The following is a 15915-nucleotide window of genomic DNA, read 5'->3' on the forward strand; positions in this document are numbered from 1 at the left end:
TGGTTCAAACAGACATACGAGTACTTACGAAGTGTGTATTTGCGGCTACTAAAGTCTCGTTCCGTCGCCGGACTTTGAGCATGGCGTCCGCCGCATGATGTCTGGGACTAGTCAATATTAGTTCCGCTTCCACTCCTCTTTATTGAAGAAATACAGATAATGCATCGTCCTGCTATAAACTTAAAAGATACTATCGTTCTTGATTACAGGACCAGGCAGCATGGTGAAACAAACCGTGACGTGTGTGGTACTTGATTTGATAATCATAAAGAAACAATGGGGTGTGTGGGGCCATATGGTTCCTGTAACAGCGACAGTGATTTACAACTAAAACCAGTAAGGAGGGATTTTAAGGATGTTTTTCCTGCCATTTAGCTTTAAGAAAGTGGTGTATGTTATGTAATTTAATAGCAATTTGATTATAGTGAAACAAAGTTGAAACATTACAAGCACTTTAAGGATTTAATATTTGAAACTGTGGAAAACGAAAATCAGTATTTATCCCGCCATGTTAACATTAAATCAAACCAGCCTCCTATCTGTAATAATTACTTATTGGATTAAGTCTAATGAAGTGGCAGTTTTGACATTCAACATTTAGAGTGAAAATAATTTGAGTTATGTGTCTGTAATCAGATTCCGCCTATTAAAAAGAGTATTTTAGGTATCCACAATGATATTCTCCTATACTCCAATTTTGTTTTCAGATATCCATAACTTTGTTCTTCCTAGGAAACATGATTATTTTGGATATCTACAATTTCTTTTTTTAAGCCACTCTACCAGTCACTATATCTGTGGTTTCTCTCTACAGGGCATGGCGCTGTGTGGAGTGAGGGGGCCACGTTTCCTGGGGCCCAATGTGTACCCAGAAGCCCCTGACGGAGGCTGGGGATGGGTGGTTGCTGTGGCCTTCTTCATGGTGGGGGCTTTCACTTATGGTACCATTAAGATCTTTGGCATCTTCCTCCAGGACCTGATGGACGAGTTTGGAGAGACCAATAGTCGGGTCTCTTGGATTGTTTCCATCTGCGTGTTTGTCATGACCTTCAATGGTGAGTTCAGCTGATGAGGTGATGTGGGAGCAACCAAGTAAACTGTTCCCTTGTCTACACTAAACTACTTGTAATGGGGCCTCAGGTCCTCTCTCCGCAGTGATGACGAACCGCTTTGGGTTCCAACTTGTTGTTATGCTTGGAGGATTACTTATTGCCTCCGGTACCATTGCAACCAGCTTTACCAGCTCCATCAACCAAATGTACATCACCTATGGTTTAATTGCAGGTATTTAATTGCTCCCTTCTTCCCTTGTCTCACTATTTGAACATCACATGAAGCTAATATTCTTCGAGTTGGCTATTAAAGCGGCTTGTCTAATTGAATTTACAGTATGAAGGCTTGATTCTTTTCCACCATGCAGGTCTGGGCTACTGTTTGACCTTCCTGCCCACCGTGACCATCCTTTCCCAGTATTTCACACGCCGGCGATCTCTGGTCACAGCCCTGGCTTCCACTGGAGAGTCCCTGTCCATATTTATTCTCGCACCAGGTGAGTGCAATGGCCTCCACGGATGCTTCATGCTTACAGTTTGAGAAGACACTTGTTTGTACGGGGGTTAAATAAAACTATGTGCCCGATTAGTTTTTGTTTTTTTTATTGTTCTGGAGTTTGCAACTCTTTAAGGCAGGGTGACTTGTTCAACTTATTTAGTGTTTGGAAAACTCAAGGAAAGAGTTTGAAATAAAACGTGTAAATACATATTTGTATTAAAAGATTCAGAAGCCATCTTCAAGATTGTCAAAAATGACCAAAAAAGATGAAAAACAAAACATCAAGTAATCCTACTAACAAGTAATCTGTGTCGTTGTCCAACAACTATTAAGAACACATCAATAGCCACACTGGGGGCGACATTTTTCTCACTTAACATGAACATTTTAATCTATTTTGAATCAATCCTACATATTAAATACTAGAGGCATTTGCTTGCTTTGTCCTGTAATGTAAAGAAACACAGCTATATGAACCACTGACGGCACCAAGAAGTCATATCCACTGTCTCCATATACAGTACAAGTCACATCTTAAACCCTCCACACTTATGACCTTATTGTGTATGCTGTTTAATTTAAGAAAATTCACTTAATACCTCCTCTTGCCACTCAGCGTTTTCTGCACTGAGGGATCATATTGGCTGGCGACATACCATGGCAGTGATGGGAGGTTTGCAGAGCATCATAATCATCTGTGGTGCTCTGCTTCGGCCAATTATTATCAAACCCAGATTGATCTATGAGACGGAGACTAACGGCTTGTCGCTCAAGGAACTGAAAGCTCTTAGTACATCAGAAATTGCGGAGGGCACAAAAACAGATACCTCACACGCACAAAAGAACTCCCACAGTCCAGACAATGACCTAGACAGAGACTCGGTGATCACTGGGGTCTCTTGTGTCCAGTCTCTAAAGGACCTAGACGACAGCAGCCCGGAGGAGAAGACCTTACTGCACAAAGACGCAAGGAACTCTGTGGGAAACATTACGGCAGAGATTACAGATATTGAGCTGGAGGAGAGAAAGAGCGAAGATGCAGAGAACCCAGTGATGAAAGATGGAGAAATGAAATGGAGTGATGAAAATCCATCTGCAAAGAATTCAAAACTTTTAGATTTCTCTATCCTCAGAGAGTGCAGCTTCATCCTGTATTCTCTGTTTGGACTGTTCGCTACGCTTGGCTTCTTCGCCCCTCAACTCTACATCATCGAGCTGAGTGTGAGTCGAGGCGTGGGGCGGGACCTCGCCACCTACATGCTCTCCGCCATGGCTGTGGCGGAAATCTTTGGCCGATGCTCCATCGGGTGGATTCTGACGCGGGAGCGGTTCAGGAAGAAGAAGCTGCACGTGCTTCTGGCATGTGTGATTGCAATGACGGCGGATCTGGTTGGATTTACTTTGGTTACGGAGTTCTACGGCCTGGCTGTGTGCTGCTCTTTGTATGGGTTCTTTATGGGAACCATAGCATGCAGCCACATCCCCATGCTGGCTGAGGATGACGTGGTGGGCATTGAGAGGATGTCTTCAGCTGCTGGTGTCTACGTGTTCATACATAGCTTTGCTGGGCTGGCTGGACCCCCACTTGGAGGTAAGAGTATTATAAATACTGACTATGGTTTCACTTTTACTCCAGCTTTTATCTTTTTAATGCACAGGGACGATACAGATAGGATTTTCCATCGACTGTATGCCCAAACATGTCGAACAGTAAAATCAAAGCTGAAAGATGGAGAAAGAGACAAAGAATGTGAGAATGTATCATCTTTTTAGAGGCTTCCCAACGGACTAGCTGTTGTCTGCTTTAAAGAGCTTCTTCATCATTTAGTACTTCACTTCTATAAAGTTGCGGAAGACAAATCAACAAAAAGGTGACATTCTAAATATCAACACTTAATTCTACATTTCCCATAATGCAACTCAATGGCTTTTTTCTTAAGACCTTTGCTTTCTTGTAAGTGTCTCATAAACTCCACACCTTCAGTTTATAATACATGCTTTATGCAAAATCAAACTAGTCTCAGTCTCCTATGTCAAAGTGCGATAACCCTGATAACACCACTATGATATAATCAGGGTTATTTCCTCAGCCCCCACAGGAGGCACTCTAAAGCTATTTCCACAGGCTGAGTTGAACTCATGATTTTATTATTTATTCTCTTCTATCCCAAGGTGTGCTGGTGGATGTGACTCAGAACTATGGATCAGCCTTCTACTCCTGTGCAGTCGGCATGGGACTTAGTGCCCTGTTCCTGGGTTTGGTAAAACCTGCTAAGAAAGGATTAGTCTGTAGGAGGAGGAACTCAAAATGCCCTGAAGACGTACATGAAAGGGAAGGGGACTCTGAGGAACAGAGTGTGGCGCATAACCCAGACAAAAGAACTGACAGTCCTCAGGATTGCTCTGAAGTAGGTGAGCAGACGGAGGCCACAAGAGACGTCCAGGAAGTTATACGATTTGTCTGAGCTGATAAGATAGGATAAGAGTAATAAAAGAGTCACGCCACATGAGGGTAAAGACTACAGCGGTAGTGTTGAAGGGACACAATGAAGAGAAAGACCAAAAGTGCTTATGATCTGAGAGCATTCGTCAGAATTTTTAATGCATAATCTATTGTGCCTCACCTTCTTAATGTACAATGTCAACGTTCTTAACATTTTTTACAGTACCATAATGATGCCAGAAAAACTGTGATGCAAATGTAGCTGTGAGAGCCATAAATTGCACAGATTCTGTAATGTGTTATAGACAATACATAAAGCTCAGACAATACATAAAGCTCAGGAAATGTCATTAAAAGTGTTTATTTTTAATCAAACTGTCACCAAGATGTCAAAATCAAGCTATTTTTGTAATGAAAATATGTTCATAATAAAGCAACTGAACCACTTAATTACGTTTAAAGCTTTTGTTTTTATGAACTTCAACTTAAAACTAACTCATTCATCATTTTGTTTTGATATACTGTACTTATACAGTACTGTACTTAAATATGTTCGTTACATATTGCTTCTTTAGATTATTTAGATTTAAAAAATGCATTAAGCTGAACCCTGCACTGTTGAGATTTTTTATCAGCAGTATTGAAAAAGTAAAGGGAAAGAGGATGTTTGAAAAGGGTCCGTGTACGTTTTGTTCGTTTGTTTTATCGTTCATTCGGAAATACGGAAATACGGAAGGTCCGTGTATTCTCGAATGAACGATAAAACAAACGAACAAAACGTACACGGACCCTAAAAACACCAGTTCCTGCAGGCATTGAGTGTTTTTTCACCCAGCGCCATCCAGTGGCAGCCTAACCACATTACATCATTAGAGAGTGCAGATGACAATGAGTATGTGTATGATTTACCTTGTTAATAAATAATAACCTTTCTCTCTCTTTGATATTGTCTTGGTATTTCAACTGCAACTGTGCACTATGTTGAGGTGCATTGTTGCAACGCAATTATTATTAATCACAGAGATAGTTATATTTTTTAGGAAAGGCATTGTAGTACAAATCTCACCCATGCTGAGAGAAGCTTCTCTGAAAACGAAGTCCCTGCAGTCTTTGGGGTAGAGGTCCATCATTGTGATTACAACAATACAAACATATGTTGGTTTCCTATTCCACAGGGAAAGTTGCAAGTCCCCTAAATTAAGTTGGAGATCACTGCATTACACCCTTCATCCTCTTGCATTTCTACACGGGGCAGAATATCAAACGATATAATATACACTATATATTATATTGGGTGGAAATGTATACTAGTGTATAACATACTCCGGAGGAGGGGATATAAAATAACAGCGTTATCGTTATTTGCAGACAAAATATATTTGCCAAATCTACAAGAAAATGTTAATGTGAAAGTAAATAATTTCACTTACATTTATACACGTTTGTAAACACACTTCTGTTAGAATCTACTATAATCCCTCTTTTACAACAAATGAATGGATGTACTCGTTTAAAAAAACAACCTAATCTGTTCCAATATTTAGAAGTTAACTAGTTTACAATGGAGGCACCAGGGTGAGACCGGAATCCATTTCCGGTATGTACATAGTCCGATGACGTCATGTAAACAGGGGGGCGGAGCTTCTTTAAGGAAACATTGACGACCAGCGAAGAAGCCAAGCCCGCTGCTATGGCACGCCTAACGACCTCATATTATCGGCTATCCTACTTCGTTTAGAATTATAAATATATTTTAAACTTCTCTTATTCAGTTCCTTGAATTGTAGCACTGTCAAGTGCGGTGGACAACGGCAGCGGGACGGAATACGAAAGCGGAAGAACTTTCCGTGAGCGTAACGTTCGTGCAGCGCAGCGGCAGTTAGCTCAAGTAGTTAGCCGGTATCACGTCGCACGGAAGCAGCTAGCAGGCTAGCTCGCTGTCATGCCGGGAGTTTCTCCAGATTTTACTGGCTAAACGAGAACACCTCGCAGTTAGCGGCTTTGCTTCCAGACGCCCAGCAGCCGTTTTTTCCACCCCCACCGAGGAGCAGGCAGCGCGGACTATACCTGGACCAGTGACAGGTCTGAACTAACCCACGGCTGTGTCTTTGGCGACGGGGACCGGCGCTTCAGCCGTCTGGGGGCTCGCCACACTTGAGTTTCTACGTAACAAAACCAAAGCTGTAAAATCTCAATTGGGTTCAAAAGCAGTGTCAAGCTTTCTCTTTGCTCCCCCCTCCCAAAAAAAGACATCTGTCAACACTGCAGAAATGCTGACAGACAGCAGGTAACAGAAATGACCGTTTTTACACATCTTTAATTAATATACGCTAATTATTACATCATTACATTTGGATAATTGTGTCACTGCTGTAATGCAACATTGTAACTCAGGCATCTATTTAAAGTAACAGAAGCTAATATTAAGACAGTTATATATATATATATATATATATATATATATATATATATATATATATATATATATGTATATATATATATATATGTATATATATATATATGTATATATATATATATGTATATATATATATATATGTATATATATATATATATGTGTATATATATATATATATATATATATATATATATATATATATCAATGTTATACCCACACTGGGTATAACACACCCACATTTAATATCTTTATATAGACTCCAGTGAGGGTATGCTAATCAATGTGTTTTCATAAAGGGAGTGCCACATTTCTGATCATATAACTGCCTGAGTGTAAGTTGCTATTTTTGGTTCCTCTTCATTTTCTCTCTTTCTGGTACTCTTCCTTTCTCTACCTAATCTCTTTCCCCCTGCCTGCATCGCTTCTGTCACACACTCTCCTTCACTCTTACGTTCACTTTGCTGTCCACTGCACTCACTCGACTCGATGCTCTTTCCATTTCTGTTTTGCACAGGAAGCGACACCGTAGCTGTGGCACTGAGGAGGACCAACAGCTGAGTTCTCAGGCCAAGAGGTCAGGAGGGGGTCCCAGCCTGCTCCTGTCAGATTTGGATTCAGAGGTGAGATTGACTTGATCTTGGAAAAAAAAATCTGTCTAAATCTGACAAGGTCATTTATTTTCCATCTAATGTATAGCCTATTGACTGTAGACAGGGCAAGCAGCCTGAAATCATGTGTATAAATACATGCGACTCTGCGTTGTGTATGCAATGCACCACCATCAGGAAAAGCATAGAATATTTTATTTACAACATCTGCATCCATCCATAAAGCTAAATGAGCAGCATCTCTGTTCTGTTTTTTACAGTCTTCCAGCAGCGACAGCAGTAATGGGATCAGTAGTCCAGAGAGAGCAATGGTGGCCACCACCAGGCCATGCATACACAGCCAGAACAACTGCATCACCCAGTGCTCCCTCAGCCCAAAGCCTGAAGACTCTGGTAGCTCCTTGCAGCATGGTTTCCATGGTGATGGCAGCAGTGTCTCTTACGACGACATCAACAGAGTCCTGAGGGAGGCGCACTTCAGTAGTCTGCAGACCAGAGGGCGGCCAGGCTCAACATGACCGTGACCTCTGATCCTCTCCTGACCTTTTTGTCAATCGCCCATCAGTGGTGACGCTACTGGCACGGTGGCTCCTCCTTGAAGGCCTCAAGGAACGCATTTCGGTCAGGGGGAAGGGGATGTGTGGGGAGGTTTACAGATTTTGGGCGCAGTGGCTCATCCCCACCTCACCATGTACCATTTGTCAAGACCATAAGCACATCCGCTGTTCCATGGCCCAGCCACTGTGGTTTTCTGTGCAGTATTGATGTGGTGTGTGTGTGTGTGTGTGTGTGTGTGCACGCACCCTGTGCACTTTATAAAGAGGAATCATGCTCTTTACATGCGTGTGTTGATGCGTGGACATTGTCATTGGTGCTAATCTCAAGAAATGTGCGATGATCCAAAGTGCTTGCAAAACTAAATAAAGCTAAGCACTTTACTCAATAACTCCTGTTTACTTTCGACCGGGGAGGTCAGCCGCATGTTTGTGTCTGAAGTGGGAGATGTTGCAATCCTGTTCACAAAGGCAGTTCATGGAGGCCATAGTATTTACTCCCGAGGAGCATTATTAAAACAATCCAGTAAAATGTCATTTTGGGCCTTATTTGTTTTCTCTAACCAAAGTGAAAGTTAAATTATAGTGCATTTGCAGTTACTTTTATTATGACTCTCAGAGGTTTTGCTGTGGCAGTTCAGTGGGTTCAAGGTAATGGAAAAGAGATTCTTCATGAGCCTCACCACCAAAATCCAACTTTAGATTAGATCCTGGCTAATTATAGAGCTGTGAGAGTGGGCACCGAGTCTGCGGCTCAGGCAGTGTAATGCTCAGCACAGTGAGTCTCACAAAAACAGTCTCAAAGACCTCTCCAAACCAGTTTCTAACTACTTGTTTACTTTAACATTTTACACATTGTGTGTGTGTGTATGCGTCATACGCCGATCAGCCATACTTGGTTCTGTATGGTTTACTATGACCAGTACACTGTGTTGCAAATAAAATGAGATGTGAAAGTGATTCATATTATATGCAGTTTTTCAAATCATTTGACACGGAAATAAAGCGTTGCTGAAAGTTGATGTCTGCAACGTGTCACAGAACCCATTTAAATAGAGTATATTGACTCATTTGTGTAGTAGTTAGTGCTGTAACAAAAATACAGCAGGTTTTATTGTTCCTCGGCTAAGCTGTTGCAAAAGCTTAGCTTGCGTTCACTGAAACAGCATACATTAGTAGCGTTCATTATACATATCGGTAGGTTGGATTACCATTTTGGCATGTAGTCTGTACTACATTCCAGTCCTCAACATCCGAGTGGAGAATGTAACTGGAACAGCAGAGTGAGATAGTGAAGGTAATCTGCCTCGTATTTGGTTACACAAACAACCGCTCATGAAATTGCTGTTTTGTATTATGCTGATGGCAGATGTTTTATCGAACACAATGCCACACACGTTATGCACACAAACTATCTCAAGTTATTCACTAGTCTTTGAACATGCACTCTACAACCACTCTTATGGGTTTGTTTTTATCGTTACACAGGGGACAATAAATCATTTGTAAACCAACAGTCATAACATTTACACTGACATAATGTTAAGTACCAAAAATATGGAAGACAACTCATTTGTAGGTTTATGAGATTGTTAGAAAATCAACTGTAGTGCAAATTACAAATCGAGGGATCCTCCCCCAGAGGTTTAGGGCGTGCTACTGAGGCGAGAAGAGACGTTTCAGTTCGCTAAAAGGAATCCTGAGATAAAGCAACTGTCAATAATAACCTGTAATTCAAGTATTCTTGTTTAACACTTTTGAGAAATGAGACAAAGGGCAACGTAGCTTACAGACCACTCCTCACATCAGACTGTGGAGGGTTGTCATGCTGACTGTGGATTGCACTCACTCTAAAAGGACAACAGTTCTGGTTCCTAATTCCCCATCTTTGCCAGTCCACTGCTTAAATGCAATTTCCAAAGAGGCACCATACAGATAAGAACAGAAAAATCCAAACATAATGTGAGTCTGCTGTCTATATATAGTTATACGTGTACAGATCTGATCTTGGTTTACAAAATTAAATAGATTTCTAAAAGTGTATGTCCACATGATGACATCATTGGTTTAACTGTGACAGTTCCAGCTGTACAACGTTGGTCAAAAGTTAAGAAATGAGAAGGCCGATACCGGTTGGCTGCTGTCAGATGCAACTGCTTGTCTAATTAAAGGAGCCTCGTCACTGGTTTTCCTGACGTCAATACCGTTAAGCTCAGCTGGATTCTCCCTTGAGCTGTCGCCCATTATGTCCGTCTCCGTCGGGATCGTCTCTCTTGTACACAGGGGCCTCCCCTTAGCCACCATCTCCATACCGCTGAACAGGAACAGCCGGCTCAGACAGGCCTGCTCACTCTGGGGCTCAGAGTTCCCGTTTGTGTGAAGCTCCGATTCCTCAGCAACCAATTTAACTTCAGCAGTTCTGACTGGCTCCGACTGGTTTTGCACCAAATCCTGCAGGATGGGAGACTGTTTCTTCTCATCGCAGTCGTTCATTAGCTCCCCTGAGAAGTGTCTCAGGGCCAAGGACAGACTAGAGGAGGGAGATGGGTGATTTGGAGGTTGGAGAACACCAGTGGGTGAGATGTCAGGCTGATAATGGCTGAGAGTGGGATTGACAGCAGAGTGGTCTAGTATTAAAGGGTCAAGGTGTGTAGATGTGGTAAGCTGATTAGTTGTTGCCTGGTGGCTGCTATCCGATGTATCCGGTCTGGGAGTGTGTGCAGATCCACCCATCAGAGCCTCAAACTGTCGCAGGATCTGGTAAGAGGAGATAAGAACAAAACAAGTAAAATACACCCTCACTTTGAGTATTTATGTGAGTCTTCACCATTTTGGCTCCCTTTAGGTCTCTCTTACGGTACCTTGGTGGCTTTGTTGGCAACAGGTCCTGGAGCCCCCTCACTCAGCGGGCGGAGCCTTCGTTGTGTAGCTCCAAACATTTGTTCCAGAGAAAGGAGGTCAGAGGTCAGGAGGCATGATACAGCACACATTGCCCGCTGCAGGTTTGGAGGAAAAGAGAGATATGTATTTTAGCATTGCAATCTATAATTAAGAAAACCTGAATCTCCAATAAATCTTAACTATTGTTACCATCTTAACAGTGTTTGAGGGATCTTGAAGCTTGCTAGATAGCAACTCCACCACGACCTCACAGTTTAGAATAGAGCACCTGGCGGATCAAATGAGACCGAAATTTACACACAAAAAACGGACAAATAATACTCTTAATGGTGGGAGAATCAGCAGTATTCTCAGTCTGAGTTGAGATGCACTGACTCTTTAATGAAGTGCTGGCTCTCCTCTCTGGACAGGAACACTCTGGATCCTTCAGTCAATCTGCTGATCAGCGCCACCTCCTGGCCACAGTCCCCCAACTGCAAGGCTTCCACCCTGGACACCCGAAGGAGCGTGAGATTCAGAGACGACACTACCTCTCCAATGTGGTTATCGTGTGATTTAGGCAGGTCGACTCTGCCACTCACCTTTCAGATAGGTCCCCACTGCTCTCCCTACTGGCCCCTGATTGGCTCCCGGTACCGGCTGACTTGCTGCCCACAGAGGCCCTGCTGTTGGCGGCGATATCCTGAGAAGAGTTGTGAGAGGAGCTGTTGCCGCTGTCGGTCTCTTCCCAGCCGCCGCCCACCTGCCCTGGACATCGCTGGGTTGATGCTGCCGTGAAGTCACACGGTAATAGATAAATGTATAATCAAACTCAAATAAGTCTTGACACGCTGCTACAAAGTGAGAGGATAAAGGACTCATACATAGATACATTTTAGGGTCAAGCTTTCTATTTTAGCAACCTGAGTTCATGTTTCCATCACGCCAAAAAAAAGTCTCACCTTTTGGTGTGCGAGCAGGCAGGTTGTAGGCACACGCAGGCACAGCCACCTCTATGGGTGCGGACGGCGCAACGACGGCCCGGTAATGGTTGTCATGGAGACGTATGCCCTGGTGTTCAGTTGGGGGGAGGACAGCACTGGCCACTACCTCTGCAGCTTTCTGGATCTTACCCAGTAGTGAGTCACTGCCTGCAGGTAGGAGCAGGTAAAGAAACTTAACTGGATTTGTATCAGTGTGCATGTGTGTGTGTAGTGTGTGTGTGTGTGTGTGTAGTGTGTGTGTGTGTGTGTGTGTGTGTGTGTGTTAGTCTATATCCCTTACCTGTCCCCTGCTTCCCTGGACTGTATCCAAAGCCCTGCATTACTGACCTGTGGGAAGTTGCTGGGCCCATACCTGGACAGAAAGACACAGGAGACCTCTTGTACTCTGGGCTTATAGTTCACAAAATACAAATAACCTGATGAAAGTTATTTTAATCATTCAATCTCCTGATAGACAATTAATCTCTCGCTAATATTTCAGACACCATCATTATATACAACAGTCGAAATGAGTTACAACAATTTGGATACGTTTCCGAGTTGGTTAAATGCCTGATTGGGTCAGGCTCCATATCTATTGAAAATCTTATCATTAAGTAATTTAATCTCTTTTATCAGTAAAAAGCAATACTAAAAACATTTAGACGGTCATTGAGATAAACAGCAAATCAGAAGTCTATCTGGTCTTTAATTACAGCCCTACGTAGCCCTGGTACATCTGCACAGGTGTTTTCACTTGTGACTGATTAGCCCTGTTCTTTGGACTGTCACAATATTTTCAGTATAGTTGCACCCAAATTCAATCTGTGCAGAGGTCTCATTAGCCAGGAAAAGTGAAAACACACAAGGTGTTCAGGTCGTTTAAGCTATTTCTGGGTATTCTGAAAAAGACTACACCTAAATACATTTAGTAAAGAATTGAATGGCACTTATTATATTCATAATTATTCATCACTCACCCATTGTTGGGAGGGCCAGGTTGAGCGGAGAGACGCCATCTTTGGTGGAAATGATATCTGTGAAAAGCAACCTGGCCACTTCCTGCAAACAAAAAGTGTAAATTGAGTGTGTTTGCCTGGCTGTCACAGATATGATTGACATTGATATGATAACTACAGCCAGAGGCTCACCTGTGCTGTATTTCTCACTTTCTGGTACAATGCTGTTCCATGGATGGGATCAGGATGGCCGCTGTAAACTAAAAAATACAAAACACCCGACAGCGAGTAAATATTTAGAACGACAAAGTGGCCACAGAGTGATAAATAGAGCTAAAAGAGGCCAATGTCTAACCTGATGCCTGCTGGATGAATGTGGAGTTCCTTCGAAGTTCTGTGAGGAAATGATTTGAGCCATGACCACAAAGATGGACAAAGATCTTTAGCACCTAAAATACCAGCAACATGAGCAGAACCTTGAGTTAGTTGCAGACAGGAAAGGGATGAAAATCACTAACATTTAAAACTTTACACATTGTGGCGACATGTCAGAGCTCCACTTCAGTTTCATATTACTGACATAAACTAGAATGATAATCACTGTTCTTACCTTAAGTTTGACATGACAGGACTCCACCTGCAACCTCTCTAGGAGGTACTCCAACAAACACTGACAGCACCCTGAAGACTCATGGGAGATTTCTACAGTGTGCTAATGGTTAAGGATGTTACCATCACAGCATGAGAGACTCTGTATGTCGGATTTGAGAAAAGGAATTATTTACTGGTTAGAATATCCAAAATAATAACAACTTAACTATGAAGAGCACTTCCCTGCTGTCCTTTTTTTGTCATCATGAACTCACTGCTCCTGCTCAGGATAATAAACTTCCAATCCTGTCCTGCTTTTGGGTGAGAGAATAAAACCATGAACGGATTCCCATCCAGTTATATCCCCTGAAGAGTTTTCATTGGTAGGGTTTCTGGAAAACAATATGACTTCTACGATCATTTTCCATTTGATAGCATTACTAATTTTACATTAAAAGGGAGATGTGTCACCGAGCTTTTGCTATGTTAAAATATCATTGATTAATGGGTTTCAACCCTTTGTCCACAGTGGTACAACAGAAGCTGGCAAAGGATACTTCCAATATCTTGGAAAAGGTAGCCGGGACATGGGGTTTCATCGTCTGCTGTAGCCTTCATCAGAGTTGGGACCTTCAGTCGGTGGAAAAGAAGATGGTTCAAAGCGGACACTAAGGGATCTTGTATCCCATGAGTATTACACAGTCCACAACCAAATACAAAAAAACACCACCCGTGTAATTCAGTTTGACTCAGGGAAACACAGACCGAGGGTGGACACAACTTGGCATGACACCAGAGTCTGAGTATCAGGTTAGCATTGGACAAACAGACTGTTAGAACAGTGCTGAATGTCTGTCTGCTGCTTTAAGACTTTAACGAAATAAGCTGGCAGGTCAACAGGAAAATGACATGAAATGCAACTAGCAAATGTGTTTCTTCTTACTGTTAGCTAGCAGGCTACTAGCAAGCTAGTGCTGGCACAACTTAACAGATACAGACACGCGAACGTACGTCATACTCTTCTCGCTCCGTTCAGCTGTAACTCGTGTTCACAACAAGTAATGACCATGAACTGCACTTACTTTCTGAAGAAAAGCCAGTCGTTCCATAAATGTTGCCATGATTTAGCAATCCTGGCTGCGGGTTTACTCATCTTCCTCCGAGGGGTACGAGAGGAGGGCGGGGCTTGAGTTGACAGCCAGCCAATCACAGAGCAGCAAGTAGCAACCCTACCTTCTATTGGCGTTCTGGTTACGCCTTCGCTCAAAAAACAGCGAATGAACTACAAGGAATCTAGTGCTGACAATTTGATTGACGGGGATATGAGCGAATCAAATTACCGAATATGTTGCTGGACGTTTTCTTGATGACAGGGTCAACAATATGGCGCTCTCCATGGTTTACAGAGATGCTTCTTCTGCGGGTTGATGTGTACTTTTTATGTACAGCTTTTTACGCTTGGTAGTACACTTAACAAACTGTGAAGTGTTATCGGTTTACCATTGAATTAAGTTAAAAACCTCAAGGACTTGCGTTGACGCTTGAATAGTAACTATGTCTGGGTCAAATGCCTGGAGTCGCAGTCGAGAGAAAATGAGACTTTTCCCTGAACTTTTTGCACAATGTGCAGGAGAGGTAAGCGCTACTAACATATCTTACAAGGGGAATTGTGTCTTGAACTCAGACATAGTTCACATTCAAATACATTCCAGCTAGCTGTCCATGCGACTACAAAACACAGTCCTTACGTTCTTTGTTTTTCTTATGACATTGACAATTGTAATAATTGCTACAATAAAGACGTAGAGTGCAGGTTACAAGATGATGCCAGTTATGAAACTGTAAGTTAAATGTCAGATTTTTGCATCCCCTTGTTTATGTAGCTTTATACCACCTCACTATTAGTATTTGTATTTGATTCAATGTATTAATACATGTAGGCTCGGGTTCTTTGGGTGAATAGTTGAGCTTTTGAGTCGTTACTTAAGTTAATTTAATGATTGGAACATTAAATGCAGTTGCAATTGTATAATAAAAAAAACGAAATATACAATAAGCGGTGGATAAACATTTGTAAAATAATAAACAAGACTGTAAAATAAGACATAGTGACAAAGCCACAATGAGGAAAGATGACATTATAGTATATTTATATGCATGTAGTGTACAGACAGACATTATGTATAATGTGACCTAATTTGTGGCGCACAGAAACTAGTAATAACATCCAAGGGATCGCTAAAAGCAGAGAAGAGGTCAGCAGGGAAGACACATTAGGCTAACAGAGGAGAATTTTTTACATGTTAATCTTTCTTTCACCATTAGTGAAAAAGACAATAACTTACTATGATTTTACTTTGTCTAATATCAACGTGTGTGTGTGTGTGTGTGTGTGTGTGTGTGTGTGTGTGTGTGTGTGTGTGTGTGTGTGTGTGTGTGTGTGTGTGTGTGTGTGTGTGAGAGATTCAGGCAGCAACATATGGGAAGTGTGTGGCAGCGACCACGACAGGCAGACAGGAGCTGAGGAAGGACACGTGTGCCAAGGAATTTGAAGCACTGAAGACTTGCTTTACAGCTGCAGTAAGTGATAAAGTCAGTAATCCTCCTTATGTAATCGTGATGGATGGTCATGATTGAAAAGTAATAATCTTTGTTGCAGGCCAAGAAGAAAGCCAAATGAATGGAAACCCTCCCACCTTTGTTCGAGCAGTAAATGCAGTGGATCGACCTCAAATGAGTAAAGAGATGACGGGAATTCCAAGTGTTGATGGACATCTGGTGCTGCATCCTGAAAACATAACACTTCCCCTCCTAGACTGTAAATGAACTGGATGTGTTGAAAAGTACTGCTGCTACAGTCTTTAATATGGAAGACTGAATGTGATGTACAGAGTTGAATAAAACATTGCTATTATGTTTTTAACATGACA

At 42.1% G+C, this 15915-nt stretch overlaps 5 protein-coding genes across 6 annotated transcripts in view; 3 read left to right on the forward strand and 2 right to left on the reverse strand.

The window, feature by feature from the left end:
* LOC137789462 (arylsulfatase G-like) overlaps positions 1-170 on the reverse strand; it is a 6514-nt gene extending 6344 nt beyond the window's left edge. For both annotated transcript variants that reach the window (XM_068583083.1, XM_068583084.1), the window contains exon 1: positions 29-170. The gene's annotated coding sequence lies outside the window, so the exon portion shown is untranslated. The remainder of the gene's footprint in view (positions 1-28) is intronic.
* The window catches only part of LOC137789461 (monocarboxylate transporter 7-like), a 4707-nt gene extending 263 nt beyond the window's left edge, over positions 1-4444 (forward strand). The window contains exons 2-6 of the mRNA XM_068583082.1: positions 815-1055; positions 1141-1284; positions 1421-1549; positions 2168-3142; positions 3724-4444. Of these exons, the coding sequence (XP_068439183.1) occupies positions 818-1055; positions 1141-1284; positions 1421-1549; positions 2168-3142; positions 3724-4016 (1779 nt within the window). The 5' untranslated portion in view covers positions 815-817 and the 3' untranslated portion in view covers positions 4017-4444. The remainder of the gene's footprint in view (positions 1-814; positions 1056-1140; positions 1285-1420; positions 1550-2167; positions 3143-3723) is intronic.
* Positions 4445-5636: 1192 nt separating this feature from the next.
* On the forward strand, positions 5637-8532 carry si:dkey-21c1.1 (uncharacterized protein LOC100150256 homolog). The gene is made up of 3 exons (XM_068583431.1): positions 5637-6281; positions 6925-7030; positions 7279-8532. Exons 1-3 carry the CDS (start codon positions 6265-6267, stop codon positions 7534-7536), a joined length of 381 nt encoding a protein of 126 aa, XP_068439532.1. The 5' UTR covers positions 5637-6264; the 3' UTR covers positions 7537-8532.
* A 148-nt stretch (positions 8533-8680) lies between these two features.
* Positions 8681-14157, reverse strand: tepsin (TEPSIN adaptor related protein complex 4 accessory protein). The gene is made up of 13 exons (XM_068582574.1): positions 14068-14157; positions 13543-13615; positions 13005-13096; positions 12750-12843; positions 12587-12654; positions 12416-12497; positions 11737-11808; positions 11415-11603; positions 11055-11241; positions 10849-10962; positions 10663-10741; positions 10434-10568; positions 8681-10329 (listed from the first exon to the last, which is right to left on the reverse strand). The coding sequence occupies exons 1-13, from the start codon at positions 14104-14106 to the stop codon at positions 9673-9675; spliced, it is 1881 nt and encodes a 626-aa protein (XP_068438675.1). The 5' UTR covers positions 14107-14157; the 3' UTR covers positions 8681-9672.
* Positions 14158-14367: 210 nt separating this feature from the next.
* ndufaf8 (NADH:ubiquinone oxidoreductase complex assembly factor 8) lies at positions 14368-15884 on the forward strand. Its single transcript, XM_068582576.1, has 3 exons — positions 14368-14620; positions 15455-15565; positions 15645-15884. The coding sequence occupies exons 1-3, from the start codon at positions 14540-14542 to the stop codon at positions 15663-15665; spliced, it is 213 nt and encodes a 70-aa protein (XP_068438677.1). The 5' UTR covers positions 14368-14539; the 3' UTR covers positions 15666-15884.
* Positions 15885-15915: the final 31 nt, after the last annotated feature.

The sequence above is a fragment of the Clinocottus analis genome, unplaced genomic scaffold (genome assembly GCF_023055335.1).
Source record: "Clinocottus analis isolate CAN_PGR_092001 unplaced genomic scaffold, fCliAna1.0.p SCAF_19, whole genome shotgun sequence".
Classification (NCBI taxonomy): domain Eukaryota; kingdom Metazoa; phylum Chordata; class Actinopteri; order Perciformes; family Cottidae; genus Clinocottus; species Clinocottus analis.

Coding starts and splice junctions, on each gene's coding strand:
- si:dkey-21c1.1 (XM_068583431.1), top strand. Junction 7,031..7,278: donor TGTCAGATTTGGATTCAGAG/GTGAGATTGACT, acceptor TGTTTTTTACAG/TCTTCCAGCAGCGACAGCAG.
- tepsin (XM_068582574.1), bottom strand. CDS start 14,106: ATGGCAACATTTATGGAACGACTGGCTTTTCTTCAGAAA. Junction 13,616..14,067: donor GACTGGCTTTTCTTCAGAAA/GTAAGTGCAGTT, acceptor CACCGACTGAAG/GTCCCAACTCTGATGAAGGC. Junction 12,498..12,586: donor AAGTGAGAAATACAGCACAG/GTGAGCCTCTGG, acceptor TTTTGTTTGCAG/GAAGTGGCCAGGTTGCTTTT.
- ndufaf8 (XM_068582576.1), top strand. CDS start 14,540: ATGTCTGGGTCAAATGCCTGGAGTCGCAGTCGAGAGAAAATGAGACTT. Junction 14,621..15,454: donor TTGCACAATGTGCAGGAGAG/GTAAGCGCTACT, acceptor TGAGAGATTCAG/GCAGCAACATATGGGAAGTG. Junction 15,566..15,644: donor AGACTTGCTTTACAGCTGCA/GTAAGTGATAAA, acceptor TCTTTGTTGCAG/GCCAAGAAGAAAGCCAAATG.